A 19,807-nucleotide genomic window follows, 5' to 3' on the forward strand; every position below is an offset into this window, starting at 1 on the left:
CTGACTGCTCTCAAAACACTTCCATTGACTGCCCCAAGTTCCTCCGACCACCTGTCTTTCTCCTGGGTAAATACAGAGGAGTAACTCATTGAGGACCTTGTCCATCTCCTGTGGTTCCATTCAGAGGTGATTCCTTTGATTCCTGAGAAGTCGCACTCTCTCCAGTTACCCTTTTCCCCCTTATGTATTTACCTTACCTTAAAGCTGTGCCCTCTGGTCTTTTGACATTTCCACCCTGGGCAAAGGTACTGTCTACTGCATCCATGCCTCTCATCATTTTATACGCATCTATCAGGTGTCCCATCAGCCTCTGGCACTCCAGAGAAAACAATCCGACCTCTCCCTGTAACTACTAGCCTCTAATCCAGACATCATTCTGATAAACCTCTGCACCCTTTCAAGAGCTTTCACACCCTTCCTGTAATGGCCCGGCCAAAACTGCATGCAATACTCCAAATACAGCTGAACCAAATTCCTATTAATATGCAAAGAGATATTAAGTGCGGCACGGTGGCGCAGCGGTAGAGTTGCTGCCTTACAGCGAATGCAGCGCCGGAGCCCGGGTTCCATCCCGACTACGGGTGCTGTCTGTACGGAGTTTGTACGTTCTCCCCGTGACCTGCGTAGGTTTTCTCCAACATCTTCGGTTCCTCCCACTTGAAAGACGTGCAGGTTTGTAGGTTAATTGGTTTGGTAAATGTAAAAATTGTCCCTAGTGGGTATAAGATAGTGTTAATGTGCGGGAATCGCTGGTCGGCGCGGTCCCGGTGGGCTGAAAGGGCCTGTTTCCGCGCTGTATCTCTAAAACTAAAACGACAACCTGAGTATTTCCTGTGTCTCTTTTTATTCAAACTTCCAGGATAGACAGTTTAATCTCTTCCCCATGTCCACCTGGGGAATCTCCTTATAAATCAACTCTCAGGCCATCCCGTCATCTTCTGCAGTTAATTGCTCTTTGGTTTAAGTGACAGTGGACTCAGGGACTGCAGGTGCTGATTTACAAAATATACAAAGTACTGGCATAACTCAGCGGGTCAAGCAGCACCCCTGGACAACATGGATAGGCAATGGAAGACAGGAGGGGCCAGGACAGAGTGATAGGTGGATACAGGTGAGGGGGATTTTTGATAGGCAGATAATTGGACAAAGACCAGAGGTGAAATGACAGGTGTGGGGCAAAAGGATTGACGACTTGTGAATTGTAAAGCTAGAGGAAAGAATGAAGATGGAAGGGGAGAAATGACTGCGTCCAGGAGGGGTACTGGAAGGGGGGGGGGGGAGGGGGAGAGAGAAAAGGGGGCTTTGTAATGGTATTATAGTTTGATAGACTGATTTATGAGTCGGTCCATCAAACAGTAATACCATTACAAATGGGAGTAAAATGAGCAGGCAGGATTGAAAGTGTAAATCAGATTGTCTGAATGCCTGTTGGCATTGTGTGATCGTTTACAGGGTGGATCATGCTACCATGCTGAAAGGAGTGATCATCTTGGAGGAGTTCTGCAAGGAGCTGGCTGCGATATCATTTGTCAAATACTCGCCAGAGCCTGACTAAAGCCCAGGCTGGGTGGTCAGAGCGTTGACAGGAGACCACTGAACTGTACTACTGAATATGTGCATCAGCTCCCACTTCCCTGGAGCCTTGACCGTCCGTCCACCTGCTCTTGGTCAGCAGTGACTTCACATCACTGTGCTTTTAAAAGACTATTCTTGCTTCCTTCAAAGATGAAGATCCTGAATTTAATGATGAAATAAGTCTGCAGCTGTGGGTGTGTGTGGGTAAGTAACAGCGCTGGGAACAGTGACTTGTCCATCCATGGACTCCCATCTGCTGCCTGCAATCCCTCCTCCATCCTATCCCCACTACCCACCGTTTCTGAAATGCAATCTTGCACTATTATCCGCTGACAATTCTCCCTGCCTCTGGGTACACAAGGTGTAGGATTATGTTAAGTAATTTGAGTGAAATGTTTCAGCATTTCCAAATTGTCAGGATGTATACAAATACATGTTTTATTTATTTGTCTGTAAAGATGATTTAATTATAATGGTGTCAGGTTGTTTGTAGATACAAGCAGCCTTTCAATGCAGAGTCTGTGTTACTTTGTACATGTTGAGCGGATGTGGTTTAACTAGAGTCTAGAGTCTCATGGCCAGCAGCAATGGAAAAGTGAGACTCCTCACCATCACTCTCTGGCGTTGCGCCCAGCTCAGTCCAGGGATTATCACTCCCCTTTAGCTCAGGGCTTGAGCTTCTGACAAGCCTCGAGTCAATGAGATGGTCTTGGATCTGTGGGAGTGGGGGGGTCTGAGGTTTATCCCCATTGCTGAGGTCCAGTTCACTGAATTACTCAGCAAGTCCACAAAACTGCAGCTTACTGTGGACACTGGTTGTGGAATGGGTTTTATCCAATGCCAGCTGCTCGTTAACCTGGCGGAGTTAGAGGTTGGGTGGGGTTAGAGGTTGGCTGGGGTTAGAGGTTGGGTGGGGTTAGAGGTTGGGTGGGGTTAGAGGTTGGTGGGGTTAGAGGTTGGGTGGGGTTAGAGGTTGGGTGCGGTTAGGTGGGGTTAGAGGTTGGGTGGGGTTAGAGGGAGGTTGGTGGGGTTAGAGGGAGGTTGGTGGGGTTAGAGGTTGATTGGGTTAGAGGTTGGTGGGGTTAGAGGTTGGTGGGGTTAGAGGTTGGTGGGGTTAGAGGTTGGGTGGAGTTAGAGGTTGGGTGGAGTTAGAGGTTGGGTGGGGTTAGAGGGAGGTTGGTGGGGTTAGAGGTTGGTTGGAGTCAGAGGTTGGCGAATTAGAGGTTGGTGGGTGGTCCAGATGCAGATCCATCGTGGACCAAGGTTGCGATGTTTGAGTCGGGGTACAGTCGCTGGGGCAGGCGGCCGGCCACGGGGGTACACTGCATGTCCCCAGGGTACCAGAGGGATGTGTGGTGGAAAAATGTTTCATCAGGTGACAGTTCACAAAAGGAACTCCTAGCACGCTGTTTATGGATTGTCATCACACCATCTCCCATGACAGAGAGCAGCACCATATTCACAACAGCAGCAGCTTGATTAATAAATCAGACACACATGCCCAGCGTGTAAACATGTTGACATTGTATCATCCCTGGGGCACATTCTACAGCCTCTGGTAACTAATATTTTTATTAAACAAACAGATTTGTTCAGAGTATCCATCCCAACATTTTATGTTAGTGAAATGAAACATTACCTGCTAACAATTTTTTTAAATTTACATTTGATGAGTTGAAAGCCTTGTGCCAGTGCACAGAACTCCCGGTGCCACTCAGTGACATGTCAGACACAGCATGTTCCCTGTGGACTGCCACACCGCAAATACTGCTTTAGTTAGTGACAATAACAACACGTGGTGAATGTGAAATAGCCAACTGCACACTTCAGATTAGATCACTCCAGCAACCCGAGGGAGACCAATTCTGCTCACTATTCCAGTGTGGTTCCCAGTTTAGCATCAGACTAAATGTGTGGGAAGGAACTGCAGATGCTGGTTCAAATCGAAGATAGGCAGAAAATGCTGGAGTAACTCAGCGGGACAGGCAGCATTTCTGAGTAGAAGGAATGGGTGACGTTTCGGGTCGAGACCCTTCTTCAGCCCTGACATTCAGCCAGAAACGTCACCCATTCCTTTTCTCCAGAGATGCTGCCTGTCCCGCTGAGTTACTCCAGCGTTTTGTGTCTCTCTTAATAGCATCAGAATGAGAATAAGCACCGGAGAAATGAACACTAATGTGTCTAATGTGCTCAGTCAGGAACACTAATGTGTCTGGTTTAATGTGCTCAGTCAGGGTGTGGGGCAGAACCTTTGGACAATGAGGTGTTGCTCAAGAGACCACCTGCTGGAGGAACTCAGCGGGTCAGACAGCATCTGTGGAAGGAAACCGACAATGTTTCGGGTCAGGGACATTCTTCAGACGGATGGAGATGCAGTTCCAGACTTATTGCAGCCCTGTGGACGGGGCACTGAGAGACCCGGTTCCTCCACACAGGGCAAGACTCACAAACAGAGCCGGCTCCTGGGTACAGCTGCCCCCTGCTCCAGTGAAATACCAAAGTGCCAACTAGCCCGTCAGTGAAGGCATGGACTGAGCACATTGTTGCCCGTGAGTGGAGGCGTCACCAGCTGAGGAAGGAGCAGTGGGACGTACCAGTGCTGTTCCCAGTGGGGGAGCAGGGGCCGGGCTGGGCAGCGCTGTTCCCAGTGGGGGAGCTGGGGCCGGGCCGGGCAGCAGGTCACTGGGTAAGGATGGCATTTGCCGCCTGGAAGGCTGCAACCTCGTCAGGCGTCCGCAGGTACTGCTCAATCTCACTGTCAGATATCTCCTCCTCTCCCGTGACTGTGGGACCGCTGCAGCTCCTCTCCGATTCCCCCCCGGAACGTCGTCTCTTCGTTTGTGTGAGGCACGGAGGCAGGAACGCCGGAGCTGAGTGTTTCCGGATGGCACCTGGTTCCCGGGCCTGGCTCTGCTGCTCGCGCCCGCTGCTGGACTCACGGTGTGACTGGCTCACCCACTGCTCAACACTGCTGCCCTCCTCTCCCTGTGCCCGGCCCACCTGCTGTTGGTGCCCACTGCTGCCCTCCTCTCCCTGTGCTTGGCATGGCAGGGGCTGGAGCCTGCTGTTGTCCACGTCTCCCTGTGCTTGGCATGGTTGGGACTGGTGCCCATTGCTGCTCTTGTCTCCCTGTACCCAGCATGATTGCTGTTGGAGGCTGCTGCTGCCCTCACCACCCTTGCCCTCAGCCCCAGCCTGCGGCCCACCCTTGCCCTCGGCCGGCCCACCCTTGCCCTCGGCCGGCCCACCCTTGCCCTCGGGCCCAGCCTCAGCCCGCCCACCCTTGCCCTCAGCCTGCGGCCCACCCTTGCCCTCGGGCCCAGCCTCTGCCCGTCCACCCTTGCCCTCAGCCCCAGCCTGCGGCCCATCCTTGCCCTCGGCGGCAGTGCGGTCCAGTGTGCGCCGGAGGAGCAGGTGGCGGTGTTGGAGAACGTCGCCGGCGTACTTCACGGCGGTCCTGGCGTTGACCGGCTGGGCTGGCAGCCAGGGCAGCTGTGCGGCCAGTGTGGCCAGCACCCCGGTGATCTCCCGTACCCGCTGGGGGGCGGGGGGTGGCACGCCGATGCCTGCCAGCCGGCAGAAGCGGCCCAGGCTGCAGCTCAGGCGGTGCACCGGCTGCAGGGACTGCCACGACAGGTACGCCGCGGCGGTGAGGATAGGCACCGGGTGTCTGCCTGTCACCAGCCACGTCTCGGCCGCCAGCTCCACCAGCTGCAGTGCCCGCTCCACCACCCTGTCCTTGTCCTCCACGTACACATCGGGCACCCGGCCAGAACTCTGGAACAGCTGGAACCTGGTGGCAGATCAGAACCAGAGTCAGCGGGCAGCACACACCATTACCAACGCATCCCCTTGCCCATCAACTCCTGGCCATTCTTCCTATCGTCTCCATGCTAACCTGTCCCACCTGTCAGCCCTCCACAACAGCCCTGCAGAGGGAGGGAGGCATGTTTTTCCCCCTAACACCCTCTCAGCCAGAGCCCTGTCACTGAAACAATGTTCCTCATTTCCTTCCAGGCCACTGAATTAGAGTCACAGAGTGATACAACGTGGAACAGGCTCTTCGGCCAACTTGCCCACACCGGCCAACATGTCCCAGCTACACTAGTCCCACCTGCCTGCACTTGGTCCATATCCCTCTAAACCTGTCCAATCCATTTTATATGCAATCTCCCTTCAGCCTCTGAGAATCATCGACTAATGCAGCACGCAAACAGGCCCTTCAGCCTAACTTGGCCGTGCTGACCTCGTCCAAAGAAACCTCAGCTTATCCAGGAGTTTCTCAAAAACTGGATTTTCCATTGACAACAGCCTTGTCAATTTCTCTCTGCTTCTGCAGTCAGACCTCTCCTGTAATGTGACTGGAGCTAGTCGGTGTTGTATAAATCCTGAACCTCCTGGAACACTCTCCAGTCCCAGCCCCGGTCACAGGAGGAAGCGACCCAGCAGACAGACGAGAATGATCCAAGCACATTCTCAAAGCTACCCTGAAGAAATGTGACATTTCCAGGGTCTGCTGGAAACCTCAAGGCCAGGCTGCTCAGAGAAGGTTTATTTGGGATGTTGTTGGGAACAGAAGAGATTCCAGATAGTGTGGAATTCCAACATAACTTCCTTCTTACATACTGTCTTGGTCAACAAGGAGTGTAGGAAAATAACTGCAGATACTGGTACAAATCAAAGGTATTTATTCACAAAATGCTGGAGTAACTCAGCAGGTCAGGCAGCATCTAGGAGAGAGGGAATGGGTGATGTTTCAGGTCGAGACCCAGGGAGTGGAAGGGGGAGTTGAAGTGCTCAGCCACCGGGAGATCAGATTGGTTAACGCGGACCGAGGGCAGGTGTTGAACGAAACGATCGCCGAGTCTGCGTTTGGTTTCGCCGATGTAAAGAAGTTGACATCTAGAGCAGCGGATACAATAGATGAGGTTGGAGGAGGTGCAGGTGGATGAATGAGGACATCTCTGAAATGGTAGGGAGATGTCGGAGATAGTCCAAGCATATTTAAGATATCTCCGACATCTCCCTCCTGTTTCTGGATCTCACCATCTCCATCATAGGAGACAGACTAGTGACAGACATCTACTATAAACCCACCGACTCGCACAGCTATCTGGACTACACTTCTTCCCACCCGGTCTCCTGCAAAAAGTCTATCCCCTCCTCCCAATTCCTCCGTCTACGCCGCATCTGCGCCCAGGATGAGGTGTTTCACACTAGGGCATCAGAGATATCCTCTTTCTTCAGGAAACAGGGCTTCCCATCTTCCATTATAGATGAGGCTCTCACTAGGGTCTCTTCTACATCCCGCAGCTCCGCTCTTGCTCCCCCTCCCCCCATTCGTAACAAGGACAGAATGCCCCTCGTTCTCACCTTCCACCCCCTCAGCCAACGTATCCAACAAATCATCCTCCAACATTTCCGTCACCTACAACGGGACCCCACCACTGGCCATATCTTCCCATCCCCTCCCCTCTCTGCGTTCCGTCCGATTCTCCCTCCGTAACTCCCTGGTCCACTCGTCCCTTCCTACCCAAACCACCCCAACCCCGGGCACTTTCCCCTGTAACCGCAGGAGATGCAACACCTGTCCCTTTACCTCCCCCCTCAACTGCATCCAAGGACCCAAACAGTCTTTCCAGGTGAGACAGAAGTTCACCTGCACCTCCTCCAACCTCACCTATTGTATCCGCTGCTCTAGATGTCAACTTCTCTACATCGGCGAGACCAAACGCAGGCTCGGCAATTGTTTCGTTCAACACCTACGCTCAGTCCACCTTAACCAACCTGATCTCCTGGTGGCTGAGCACTTCAACTCCCCCTCCCACTCCCAGTCTGACCTTTCTGTCATGGGCCTCCTCCAGTGCCATATTGAGGCCCACCGGAAATTGGAGGAACAGCACCTCATATTTCGCCTGGGCAGCTTGCAGCCCAGTGGTATGAACATTGACTTCCCCAACTTGAGATAGTTCCTCTGTCCCTCTCTTCCCCTCCCCTTCCCAGATCTCCCTCTATCTTCCTGTCTCCACCTATATCCTTCCTTTGTTCCGCCCCCTGACATCAGTCTGAAGAAGGGTCTCGACCCGAAACGTCACCCATTCCTTCTCTCCTGAGATGCTGCCTGACCTGCTGAGTTACTCCAGCATTTTGTGAATAAATGGCCAACAAGGAGAATCAGCCTGTCTGCTTCCATCTCACTGCCCTTAGTGTACTATACAAGTGCATTCACTGAAAGTGCTTGGAGTGTAGGAAGCCGAGGGGTGACCTTACCAAGGTGTCCAACATCAAATTAATGCTCAGTCCTTTTCCCCAGGGAGCGGATTCTAAAACTAGAGGCCTCAGGCTCAAAGCGAGTGTGGAGAGATTTAAGAGGAACTTCAGGGGCAACTTTGTCACTCAGAGGGAAGTCTGTATCTGGAACGAGCTGCCAGAAGAAGGGAAATAAGCAGATACAATTGTAGCTTTTAAGGCATTTGGACAGATATGTGGATGGGAAGGGATTATAGAGGGATTGGGGCCAAAATCAGGCAAATGGCGCTAGCCGAGTATGCCAACTTGGTTGGCAGGGATATGATGGGCTGAAGGGCCTGTTTCCAAGCTGCACAGGTCTATGACTGTGAGCCTCTGCCCAGTATCCTCTCGTTTACTGTGTTCTGCTGTACTTCCAGTCGATCACTCTGCCAGTCTTTGAACGCAGCTGCAAACAACTTTTTTAATGCCCACAATAAATGCCACAAAAGGGTCCACATACTGTTCCTTTACAGTTCATCCCCATGTTCCCTTCAAATCAACCGAGAGATATCTACCCGATCCTGGCAATATATTTATTCTCTTCAAAAATGCCCACTCCCTTTTTCCCAATGTTCTGATGACCCCAATCAGCGGCGCACGGCACAGCTCTGACATCCTCCACCCTTTTGTACAGACCTTCCCATGATATTCACAGTGACCCAGTTAGTGCAGCTGCTGCCCCAGCGGCCCAGGTTCAATCCTGTCCTCCAGTGCTGTCTGTGTGGGCGTTACACATTCTCCCCGAGACTGCACGGGCTTCCTTCAGCCTTCCAAAGCTGGGTGGGTTAATGGCTGCTAGAAATGGCCCCGAGGGTGTAGGTGAGAGACAATGGCAATGTGTGGGCGTATAAGGCAAGTTGAGGTGGGATAAGGTGTAAAGAATGGCTCGGGACGGCACAATGTGCATTGGTAGGATTGGTGCCTTGAGTGCCAGAGACCCAGCTTCAATGGTGACCGCAGGTGCTGTCTGTACGGAGTTTGTACCTTCTTCCTGTGACCGCATGGGTTTTCTCAGAGATTTTCAGTTTCCTCCCACACTAAAAAGACGTACAGGTTTGTATGTTTAGGTAAAAAACTGCAGATGCTGGTTTAAATCGAAGGTCAACACAAAATGCTGGAGTAACTCAGCAGGTCAGGCAGCATCTCAGGGGAGGAGGAATGTGTGACGTTTTGGGTCGAGACCCTTCTTCAGACTGATGTCAGGGGAGGGGGGAAGGAAAGGAGTGGGGATTGACTCACCCGTCGCAGTGTGTCTTCACCAGGTCGTGCAGGCACAGGCTGGGAATGTCGAGCTGCAGGGCCTTGGTGAGCTGCAAGAAGACAGCGGAGAAGAGGGGGGGTGGCACATGGAGGAGGGAGCAGAGGGTGCCCATGGTGAGAGGCCAGTTGTGTTGGCGGCAGGACACCTGGATGCAGCAGCCCACCAGGGCCTCCTTCTTGTCCAGGCCCAGGTGCAGGAAGTCTGGGTGGTCGTAGGCCCGGCTGTACAGCTCGCTGGCCGTGTCCTGGAGCACTGGCCTCACACGCAGGATCTGGCACAAGTCACGCACACGCTTCATACCTGCAGACACACGGCACACGGTCACCCGGAGAGTGTACACACACGGCACACACACAAACGGGCAGCACAGCGGTAGAGTTGCTGCCTTACATCGCCAGAGGCCCGGGTTCAATCCTGACTACGGGTGCTGTCTGTACGGAGTTTTTACGTTCTCCCCGTGACCTGCGTGGGTTTTCTCCCACACTCCAAAGCAATACAGGTGTGCAAACTAATTGGCTTGGTACAAATATACGTGTAGTGTAAGTGTAGGATAGTGTTAGTGTGTGGGGATCGCTGGTCGGCGCGGACTCAGTGTGTCGGTTTTCGTGCTGTATCTCGAAACTAAACAAACAGGGCCACCCGAGGGTGCACGCACAAACGTACACACGCGGTCGCCCAGAGAGAGCACCACTCCGACAGCCCAGTGGCCAGAGACTGACCGTCACTCTCACACCGTGAGCAGCGTACACGGGCAGCCCCTCCCCGGGTTACCAACCACGACCCATCCAAACCCCACGTACCAGCGGCCAAACAACAAGGCAATGTCACCGTGATGCAGAAAATGATAAAAGGCCTGTGTTTGTGATGTATCTAATTGACTCGGATGGGAATATGGATGGGTCAGTGAGCATTGCTTGCAGACACCAACATTGGTGGAGTTGTAGAAGGTGAGGAAGGCTGTCAGATATACAGGTGGGTAGAGATCAGTTGCAGAAATGTCAAAGGCTGGAGTGCCTGGCTGAGGTGAGAGGGGCATATCCCTCCTATCCTTGCATATCCACACTCCTCTAACATGTATCTGCCTCCACCACCACCCCTGGCAGTACGTGCCCGGCACTCACCACCCCGTGTAAAAGGAAACCTTGCCCTGCACATATTCTTTAATCCATCTCACCAATCATTTTGTGGTCCCTTTTGGCCCTTCTAGTCACCCACTTTAGTTATTTTCTCCTCGATCCTTCTTCCACCTGTCGGATTTCATCTTCGTAATCTTGCATCTGCTCCTTTTTGTTGTTGACCAACGTTTGCAGCCTCTTTGGTCGTCCAAGGTGCCCTTACTTTGCCATCCTCCTCCCTCCTCCCCGCTGGAACATGGGCGCGTGCCACATGACAGATATGGACAAACCCCAAACAACTGCTCCCAGTCGCTCCCGAGCTCCTGCCCAATAACGTTGTCGCCCAACTCCAGATTTAGTACCTGCCAGACGCTGCTCAAAACAATATTAAAACCAATGGAATTGTGATCACTATTCCTGAAATTCTCTTCCATTGAAACATCAGTCACCTGGCCAGACTCATTTCCCACACAAGGTCTAGTCTGTTCTCTGCCAGGGAACAGGAAGTTCCACATACTGGTTCAAGAAACCCTCGAGGATACACCTCACAAATTCTGCCCGTCTAAGCCTTTGGCATTGAGCAAGTCCCAGTCAATATTGGGGAAGTTAAAGTCCCCAACTTTAACTAAGATAACCGTTTTTGCTTGGGCATCTTTCGGTAATCTGTCTATATATGTTCCTCAATCTCCCACTGGTTATGGGGGGGGGTAACAATGCAATCCCATTACATTGCTTGCACACATCTATTGTTGAGCCCACCCATACCACCTCAGCAGACTAACCCTCCAATACGTCCTCTCTGAGTGCTGCTGTGACAGTCTCCCTCATTAGCCGCGCACCTCCCCCACCTCCTTTGCCTCCCGATCACATCTGAAACAGCAAAACTCTGGAACATTGAGCTGCCAGTGGAGTCCCTCTCACAACAAGGTTTCCACAATGGCCACATTCTCACAGTCCCAAGCACTGATCCAGGCTCCTCATTAAAGCAAGGATTATTGTGTACAGCTTTGCTTGTTTGGAAATAAACACTACAGCATCAACATATTCCTTCACTCATCCCGTCTGCCTTTCCACAGAGATTTACTGTTCCTGACCTCTACCTATCTATCAGTTTAGTGTAGTTTAGAGATACAGTGGGGAAACAGGCCCTTCGGCCCACCGGGTCCGCGCCAACCAGCGATCCCCGCAAATTAATACTATCCTACACCTACTAGGGACAATTTTTACATTTACCAAGACAATTAACCTACATACCTGTACGTCTTTGGAATGTGGGAGGAAACCGAAGATCTCGGAGAAAACCCACGCAGGTCACGGGGAGAACGTACAAACTCCATTCAGACAGCACCCGTAGTCGGGATGGAACCAGGGTCTCCGGCGCTGCATTCGCTGTAACGCAGCAACTCTGTCGCTACGCCACTCGTTGCATTTTCTGATCTGTTACTCTGGTTCCCACCCGTGGTTTAAATGCTCCCAGGAAGCACTAGTGAACCTCCCTGCCCCCTCCAGTTCAGGTGCAGCTGAAAGGCCGAGACAGAGTGGATGTGGAGAGGATGTTTCCACTAGTGGGAGAGTCTAGGACAAGCCTCAGAATGAAAGGACGTACCTTTAGAAAGGAGATAAGGAGGAACTTCTTTAGCCAGAGGGTGGTGAATCAGTGGAATTCATTGTCACAGACGGCTGTGGAGGTCAAGTCATGGAGTATTTTTAAACCAGAGATTGACAGGTGAGAGTGTCAAAGGTTCTGGTGAGAAGGCAGGAGAACGGGGCTGAGAGGGAAAGATAGAATAGCCATGATTGAATCGCACAGTAGACTCGATGGGCCAAATGGCCTGATTCTTATGAACTGTCCTCTTTTACAGGTCACCTGTGTCCCAGAGATTACAATGGCCTGTCCCGGTGCCGCAGTGCCAGTAACCAGGAAGGTGTACTTATTTGAGGGGAATGGTCACATGGGATTCTGCCCTCTGTGCCTGGTGGTCACCTGTCTGAAGGATTGCACACAGATATGTCCAACACCTGAACAGGCTGCTTCTAATTGTTGATGAATCAATCCCTTTGCACTGTTTATTAGAGTCATTGAATGGCACAATGTGGAAACAAGCCCTTTGGCTCAACTTGCCCACACTGATGTTAATTAAAGATGGGGGGATATGAACAACATTGGGAGCAACAACAACGGCCAAACACGATGGAGCCAGAATATTCCTTTCATGTCCCAGCCTTGCCATGCAGATAATTTGAAGAAGTCCTCGTTTTCTAATTCAATATCTTACCTTGCACCTTATTACGGCAGGGCTTCCTCACTTCAGCTGTGCTGTCTGTGTATCTCACTGCTGTGGATGCAAAGAAATGAACTCAGTGAGAGGGGACATGGCTATGGGGGAAGAGCATAGGGTGCAGGTGGAGACTCCTGCACACAGCATGGTCACTGGGCAGTAACTGGAGACTAAAGAAGGGTCCCGACGTGAAACATCACCCGTTCCTTTTCTCCAGAGATGCTGCCTGTCCCGCTGAGTTATTACAGCATTTTGTGTGTGGCCGCTGGGGACCAGAGGCAAGCTCGTTCTCTCCCCCCCCCCCCCCACCCCCCACCCCACACACAACCCCCAACTATCATACAGGAGCAGCTGCGATCAGTGCTCCGATCCAGGGATACCTGGTCAATAACCAGAGAGAGTATGTCGACTCAAGAGTGTTTCAATGTCATATGTACCGAAACAGAACAATAAAATTCAGCACTACAGATAGGCAAACACAGTACTTCAGAGATAACATAAAACAACATCAAACCAATACATTAAAAAAATTAACAATTTTAGTGCAGATCAAAACAAAAGCCCGAAGTCAGTAGTCAACCGGGACTTCTGTAGCTAAGATACTAGAGGAAGAAGGTGGACCACTCCGTTGTAATCACCTATACTGAAGTGTAGTACGCTAAGGAGCCAAAGCCCGCCGTTCGCTCTGCCTCTCGCAGTGTAATCAGTGGTGTGGGGAACAGTATGTGTGATGATACCATTAAAATGCAGAATATATCTCATCTGTCAATTCATAGCTTTTTGTTATTTTTCTTTTTAAATGTTTCTGCAAGTTTCTACCTACTAAAATGGTGCCATGACATACGTTTTAGGGTCGAGTGGTCTATCTTGTTTCTCCAGTTTCTTTGGTCTGTATTTTAGTTTGTGGCCTGAGTTGTTTGGGAAGAAGCTGCTCCTCAACCTGGACGTCCCCGGGCCGAGAGTCACCCCCGGACCACCTCAGCCCCCTCGCCCAACCTCAGCCCCCTCACCCCCAAACCTTACCTCAGCCCCCTCCCCTATCTCAGCCCCCTCCCCCTACCTCAGCCCCCTCCCCCTACCTCAGCCCCCTCCCCCTACCTCAGCCCCCTCCCCTACCTCAGCCCCCTCCCCCTACCTCAGCCCCCTCCCCCTACCTCAGCCCCCTCCCCCTACCTCAGCCCCCTCCCCTACCTCAGCCCCCTCCCCCTACCTCACCCCCTCACCCCCAAACCTTACCTCAGCCCCCTCCCCTACCTCAGCCCCCTCCCCTACCTCAGCCCCCTCCCCCAACCTCAGCCCCCTCACCCCCAAACCTTACCTCAGCCCCCTCCCCCAACCTCAGCCCCCTCCCCCTACCTCAGCCCCCTCCCCCTACCTCAGCCCCCTCCCCCTATCTCAGCCCCCTCCCCCAACCTCAGCCCCCTCACCCCCAAACCTTACCTCAGCCCCCTCCCCCTACCTCACCCCCCTCCCCTACCTCAGCCCCTCACCTTACCCCAGCCCCCTCACACCCCCCCAGCCCCCTCACACCCCCCCAGCCCCTCACCCCCCCCCCTTCCCCCCCGTACCCTGCAGGAAGGCCTCCTCGGAGCGGGTGGTGGTGAGCGAGCCCTCGGACAGCAGGTAGCCGCAGTCGGTGCACACCAGGTGGCTCTGGCTGTAGTGCGCGTCTTCTTCCACGGCGGTAGAGCCGCACTCGGGGCAGCGCAGCGGGCCCGCCATCTCAGGGCTGGGGCTGGGACCGGGCAGAGACGCCGGCAAACGGCCGAGCTCCACTCCTGCCCCTACACCGCACCACAGCTCCGTCCGTCTCAAACACGGCGGCGCCCGGTCACTATCTGCCCGTCTAAAATATGGCGGAGGTGCAAGAGCCGTGTCGCCATCTGCCCGTTTCAAACATGGCGGCCCTCCATTTCATGGTCATAATTTGCCTGTCTCAAACATGGCGGTGGATTATACGCCTTGGCGACATCTGCCTGTCTCAAACATGGCGGCCGTCTTTGCGCCCTGTCACAATCCGCCTGTCTCAAACATGGTGATGGTTGGTGATTTTAACTTCCCAATATTGAGTGAGGCTGGCATAATCCTAAGTGATCAGAGGGGGCAACATTTGTCAACTGTGTCCAGGAAAGTCAGATTGCATCACAGCTTGATTTGGGAACAGCTCTACCCAAGACTGCAAGAAATTGCAGAAAGTTGTGGATGTAACCCCATCCATCACACAGAGCACACTTCCCGCCATCGACTCCATCTACGCGTCACGCTGCCTTGAGAAAGCTGCCGACACAATTACAGACATCCCACCCTGATCATTCCTTCTTCTCCCGGCCCCCTTCAGGCAGAATATACAGAAGCTTGAAAGCGCGCATCACCAGACTCAGAAACAGCTTCTTCCCCATTGTTATCGGGCTTCTGAACGGTCCTTCCAGGACTGTCCGATTCACCTCTACCCCATTGCGGACATTGGACTTTGTCTCTGGAACTGGTGCGCTACAATGCTGAGAACTATATTCTGCACTCTGTATCTTCCCCTTTGCTCTACCTATTGTACTTGAGTTTGGCTTTATTGTAAAGCAAGATCTCATTTGATTGGATAATATGCAAACTAAGTTTTTCACTGCAACCGAGTACACGTGATAATAATAAACCTAAAACTAAATCTTACCCACTCCAATCTCACCCCCTCCCAATGCACAGCCCTCTGCTCATGTTGCAACAATCCCAACATTACCATTAAACCCGCCAACAAGGGAGGGGCCTTTGTAGTCTAATGGACTGCTCAGGCTAGGTGCCAGCTCTCAGACACCTCCTCACACTTACCCCTTGACCATGACCCCACAGACGAACACCAGGCCATCATCTGCCAAACCATTCGTCATCTCCTCACCTCTGGTAAACTCCCTTCCACAGCCTCCAACCATATCGTTCCCCAACCCCGCACTGCCAGCTGTAATCTCCTCCCCAAAATCCGCAGACAGGACTACCCTGGCAGACCCATAGTTTATCCATTGTTTCTGGGCCCCACAGTGGCGCAGCAGTAGAGATCCTTACAGCACCAGATATCCGGATTTGATCCTGACTACGGGAGCTGTGTGCACGGAGTTTGCATGATCACATGGGTTTTCCCCAGGTGCGGTTTCCTCCCAAACTCCAATGACATGCAGGTTTGTAGGTTAATTGGCTTTGGTAAAGATTGTAAATTGTCCCTAGTGTGTATGATGGTGTATGGGACTCGCTGGGCTGAAGGGCCTGTTTCCGTGTTGTATCTCTAAACTAAATTAAAACTAAGCCTTCTCGTGCACCACTGAACTCATATCCAAGTACTTTTGATTCCATCTTAATCCCCCCCTTGTCCCGTCCGTTGCGACATCCAAGATTAGACGGACTCCATCCGCTATGCCCCGCCGAACAACATAACTAGGGCTGTAGACAATGACTTTAAAGTCAATAATGGAAGGAGAGGTTACCAAAGTCTCCAGAATAAGATGTAAGACAGAAAGTTTAGCAAGGGATAAAACTGATTGTGGACTTTAGAAGAGGAAGGATGAGGACCCACATTCCTGTTTATATTAAATAATAAATCCCTTCGATGGTGGAGAGTGTCAAAACCTTCAAATTCCTGGGCATGCATATTTACAAAGATCTTTCCTGGACCCAGCACACAGATGCAATTATAAATAAAGCACATCTACTTCCTGAGAAGATTAAGGAGATTCGGTATGTCAGAGAGGATTCTCTTGAACTTCTGCAGGTGTACTGTAGAGAGCATATTGACTGGTTGCATCACGACCTGGTTCGGCAACCTGAACGTCCAGGAGCGGAAAAGACTGCAAAAGGTGGTGAACACAGCCCAGTCCATCACCGGCTCTGACCTCCCCACCATCGAAGGGATTTACCGAAGTCACTGCCTCAAAAAGGAAGCCAGCATCATCGGAGACCCACACCACCCTGGCCACACACTCATTTCACCCCTGCCATCAGGAAGAAGGTACAGGAGCCTGAAATTTGTAACGTCCAGGTTCAGGAACAGCTTCTTCCCTACAGCCATCAGGCTATTAAACACTACAATCTCAAATAAGCTCTGAACTACAATAGACTATTTATTATTATTATTATTATTATTAGTGTACTATGTTTACATATTCTGTTGTGCTGCAGCAAGTAAGAATTTAATTGTTCTATCTGGGACATACGACAAACACTTGACACTCTTGACTCTTGAGTCAAGAAGAGCGATAAGATCGGGATGGAAGCTGAATATCCACAGATACGCATCCTATTGAAAAGACGGATAAGGTGGGCAGATGGGTTGGGGTAGCTCTGTTGGTAAGGAATGAAATGCAATCCTTTGCAAGACGTGACATGGAATCAGAAGTTGTACAATCCTTGCACTTGGAGTTAATTCCCAAGTACTCCGAAACCTCATCCTTTATAATCGCATCTAAAATCTTACCAACCACTGAAGCCAGATTAACTGGCCTATAGTTTCTACTCTTCTGCTTTGCTCCCTTCTTGTACAGCGGGGTGATATTTGCAATTTTCCAAACATCTCAAAATCCCCTCCGTCACAGGGGACAGACTATTGACTGATGTCTGCAAACCCACTAACTTCCAGTTACCTGGACTACACCTTCTCCCATCCTGCATCTTGTAAAGATGCCAACCATCAATCTCAATTTCACTGTCTCTGCTGCAAAGGATCCAAGATGACACTTTCCATTCGAGGACATCTGAGATGTAGTATATAGAAAATAGTCTATAATTCCTACTATCGAAACGCATGACTCCACACTTTGCTACGCTGTATTCCATCTGCCACTTCTCTGCCCACTCTCCCAACCTATTCAAGTCCTTTTTACAGAGACCCTGCTTTCTCTACACTACCTACCACTCCATCAATCTTTGTAGACAATAGACAATAGGTGCAGGAGTAGGCCATTCATCCCTTCGAGCCAGCACCGCCATTCAATGTGATCATGACTGATCATCCACAATCAGTACCGCATTCCTGCCTTCTCCCCATACCCCCTGACTCCGCTAACATTAAGAGCTCTATCTAACTCTCTCTTGAAAGCATCCAGAGAATTGGCCTCCACTGCCTTCTGAGGCAGAGAATTCCACAGATATACAACTCTCTGAGTGAAAACGTTTTTCCTCATCTCCATTCTAAATGGCCTACCCCTTATTCTGAAACCGTAGCCCCTGGTTCTGGACTTCCCCTACATTGGGAACATGTTTCCTGCCTCTAGCGTGTCCAATCCTTTATATGTTTCAATAAGATCCCCTCTCACCCTTCTAAATTCCAGTGTATATGCCAAGCCTAGTCGCTCCAGTCTTTCAACATACGACAGTCCCGCCATTCTTGGAATTAACCTAGTGAACCTACGCTGTACTCCGTCAATAGCAAGAATGTCCTTCCTCAAATTTGGAGTCCAAAGCTGCACACAGTACTCCAGGTACGGTCTCACTAGGGCCCTGTACAACTGCAGAAGGACCTCTTTGCTCCTATACTCAACTCCTCTTGTCATGAAGACCAACATTCCATTGGCTTTCTTCACTGCCTGCTGTACCTGCATGCTTCCTTTCAGTGACTGATGAACAAGGACACCCAGATCTCTTTGTACTTCCCCTTTTCCTAACTTGACACCATTCAGATAATACTCTGCCTTCCTGTTCTTACTATCCACATTAAACTGCATCTGCCATCTGTATCATCTGCAAACTTGGCCACAAGTTTTCCTCCATGAAGGCATAGATGGATCCTTCACCTGCATCTCCTCTGTATCCCATTGTTCTTCTCTCTCTCCCACCACCCCTCCTCGTCCTCACCTTTCACCCCACCGGCATCTAACACATCATTCTCACACATTTCCATCACCTTCAACATGATCAAATCACCAGTCACATCTTCCCAGCTAATGTCCATCTTCCCTACCCAATGTCCCAGAGATAGCTCCCTCCATAACTCTCTGGTACACTAATAACTTCCCCTCCAAACCACTCCCTCCCCAGCTACTTTCTCCTGCAAATGCAGGAGATGGAACACTCATGCCTATACGTTCTCCCTCACCTCCATCCAGGGACCTCAGCAGCCCTTCCAGTTGAAAAAAAGGATTCATGAGCACCTCCTCTAAGCTCATCTATTGCACCCGGTGTTCTCGATGTGGCATCCTGTACATTGGTGAGACCAAGTATAGACTCAGCTCTTAAGGATAGCGGAGTCAGGGGGTATGGGGAGAAGGCAGGAACGGGGTACTGATTGAGAATGATCAGCCATGATCACATTGAATGGCAGTGCTGGCTCGAAGGGTCGAATGGCCTCCTCCTGCACCTATTGTCTATTGACCAATTTGCCAAACATTTGCGCTCGGTCGGCTTAGGACTGTTGGATCACCTGGTTACTGATCATTTTAACTTCTCTTCCCATTCCCACACGGACCTTTATGTCCTGGGCCTCCTCCATTACCAGAGTGAGGCCACGTGCAAATTGCAGGAACAGCATCTCATATTCTGCTTGGATAGCTTCCAACTCAAGGTATGAACGTTCAATTCTCCAATTTTAGGTAACTACAACCCCCTTTTCCTTTGTCCCCTCTACCCCTCCACCCCTATCTCCCCTGTGCCCTACTTGCACTTTCTCCCTTCTCCCTACATTCCTTCCTCTGGCTTCACAATTCGCACTCTTCAATCCTTGTCTCTCACCTTTTCATCTCTGGCCTTTGTCCAACCATCTGCCTAACAAAGCACCTGTATTCATCTGTCACCTGAAGAAGGGTTCCAACCCGAAATGTCACCTATTTCTTTTCACCCCAGAGATGCTGCCTGACCTGCTGAGTTACTCCAGCTTAGTTCAGTGTAGTTTATTATTACGTGTACAGGTACAGTGTTATTACGGGTACAGTGGAAAGCTTGTCAGCCAGTGGAAAGACAATACATGATTACAATTGAGCCATACACGGTGTACGGAAACATGATAAGGGAAAATCAATTCGTGCAAGATAAAGCAAGTAAATTCCAATCAAAGAAAGTTTGGGGATCCCCCGATGAGGTAGATAATAGCTCAAGACTTCTCTCTGGTTGTGGTAGGATGGTTCAGTTGCCTGATAACAGCTGAGAAGAAACTATCCCCTAATCTAGTGGTGTTTGTTTTCACACTTCTGTACCTTCTGCCTGATGGGAGAGGGGAGAAGAGGGAGTGGTCAGGGTGCAACTCGTCCTTGATTATACTGCTGGCCTTGCCGAGGCAGCGTGAGGTATAAATGGAGTCAATGGAAGGGAGGTTGGTT

The 19,807-nt window shown here is 51.1% G+C and overlaps 2 protein-coding genes across 4 annotated transcripts in view; one reads left to right on the plus strand and one right to left on the minus strand.

Annotated features, from left to right (window-relative positions):
* LOC144610184 (FHF complex subunit HOOK interacting protein 2A-like) overlaps positions 1-2,055 on the plus strand; it is a 52,189-nt gene extending 50,134 nt beyond the window's left edge. For all 3 annotated transcript variants that reach the window (XM_078428744.1, XM_078428742.1, XM_078428743.1), the window contains one exon: positions 1,453-2,055. In XM_078428744.1, the coding sequence (XP_078284870.1) occupies positions 1,453-1,555 (103 nt within the window). In that variant the 3' untranslated portion in view covers positions 1,556-2,055. The remainder of the gene's footprint in view (positions 1-1,452) is intronic.
* Positions 1,908-14,377, minus strand: brf2 (BRF2 general transcription factor IIIB subunit). Its single transcript, XM_078428745.1, has 4 exons — positions 14,090-14,377; positions 12,519-12,578; positions 9,106-9,427; positions 1,908-5,368 (listed from the first exon to the last, which is right to left on the minus strand). The coding sequence occupies exons 1-4, from the start codon at positions 14,241-14,243 to the stop codon at positions 4,255-4,257; spliced, it is 1,650 nt and encodes a 549-aa protein (XP_078284871.1). The 5' UTR covers positions 14,244-14,377; the 3' UTR covers positions 1,908-4,254.
* Positions 14,378-19,807: the final 5,430 nt, after the last annotated feature.

Source organism: Rhinoraja longicauda, chromosome 36 (genome assembly GCF_053455715.1).
Source record: "Rhinoraja longicauda isolate Sanriku21f chromosome 36, sRhiLon1.1, whole genome shotgun sequence".
Lineage (NCBI taxonomy): Eukaryota > Metazoa > Chordata > Chondrichthyes > Rajiformes > Arhynchobatidae > Rhinoraja > Rhinoraja longicauda.

Excerpts from the sequence above, each read along its gene's own strand:
- brf2 (XM_078428745.1), bottom strand. The coding sequence starts at position 14,243 with ATGGCGGGCCCGCTGCGCTGCCCCGAGTGCGGCTCTACCGCCGTGGAA. Across the intron at positions 9,428-12,518 it reads CTGCCGTAATAAGGTGCAAG|GTATGAAGCGTGTGCGTGAC; the intron begins GTAAGATATTGA and ends GTGTGTCTGCAG. Across the intron at positions 5,369-9,105 it reads GTGAAGACACACTGCGACGG|GTTCCAGCTGTTCCAGAGTT; the intron begins GTGAGTCAATCC and ends ATCTGCCACCAG.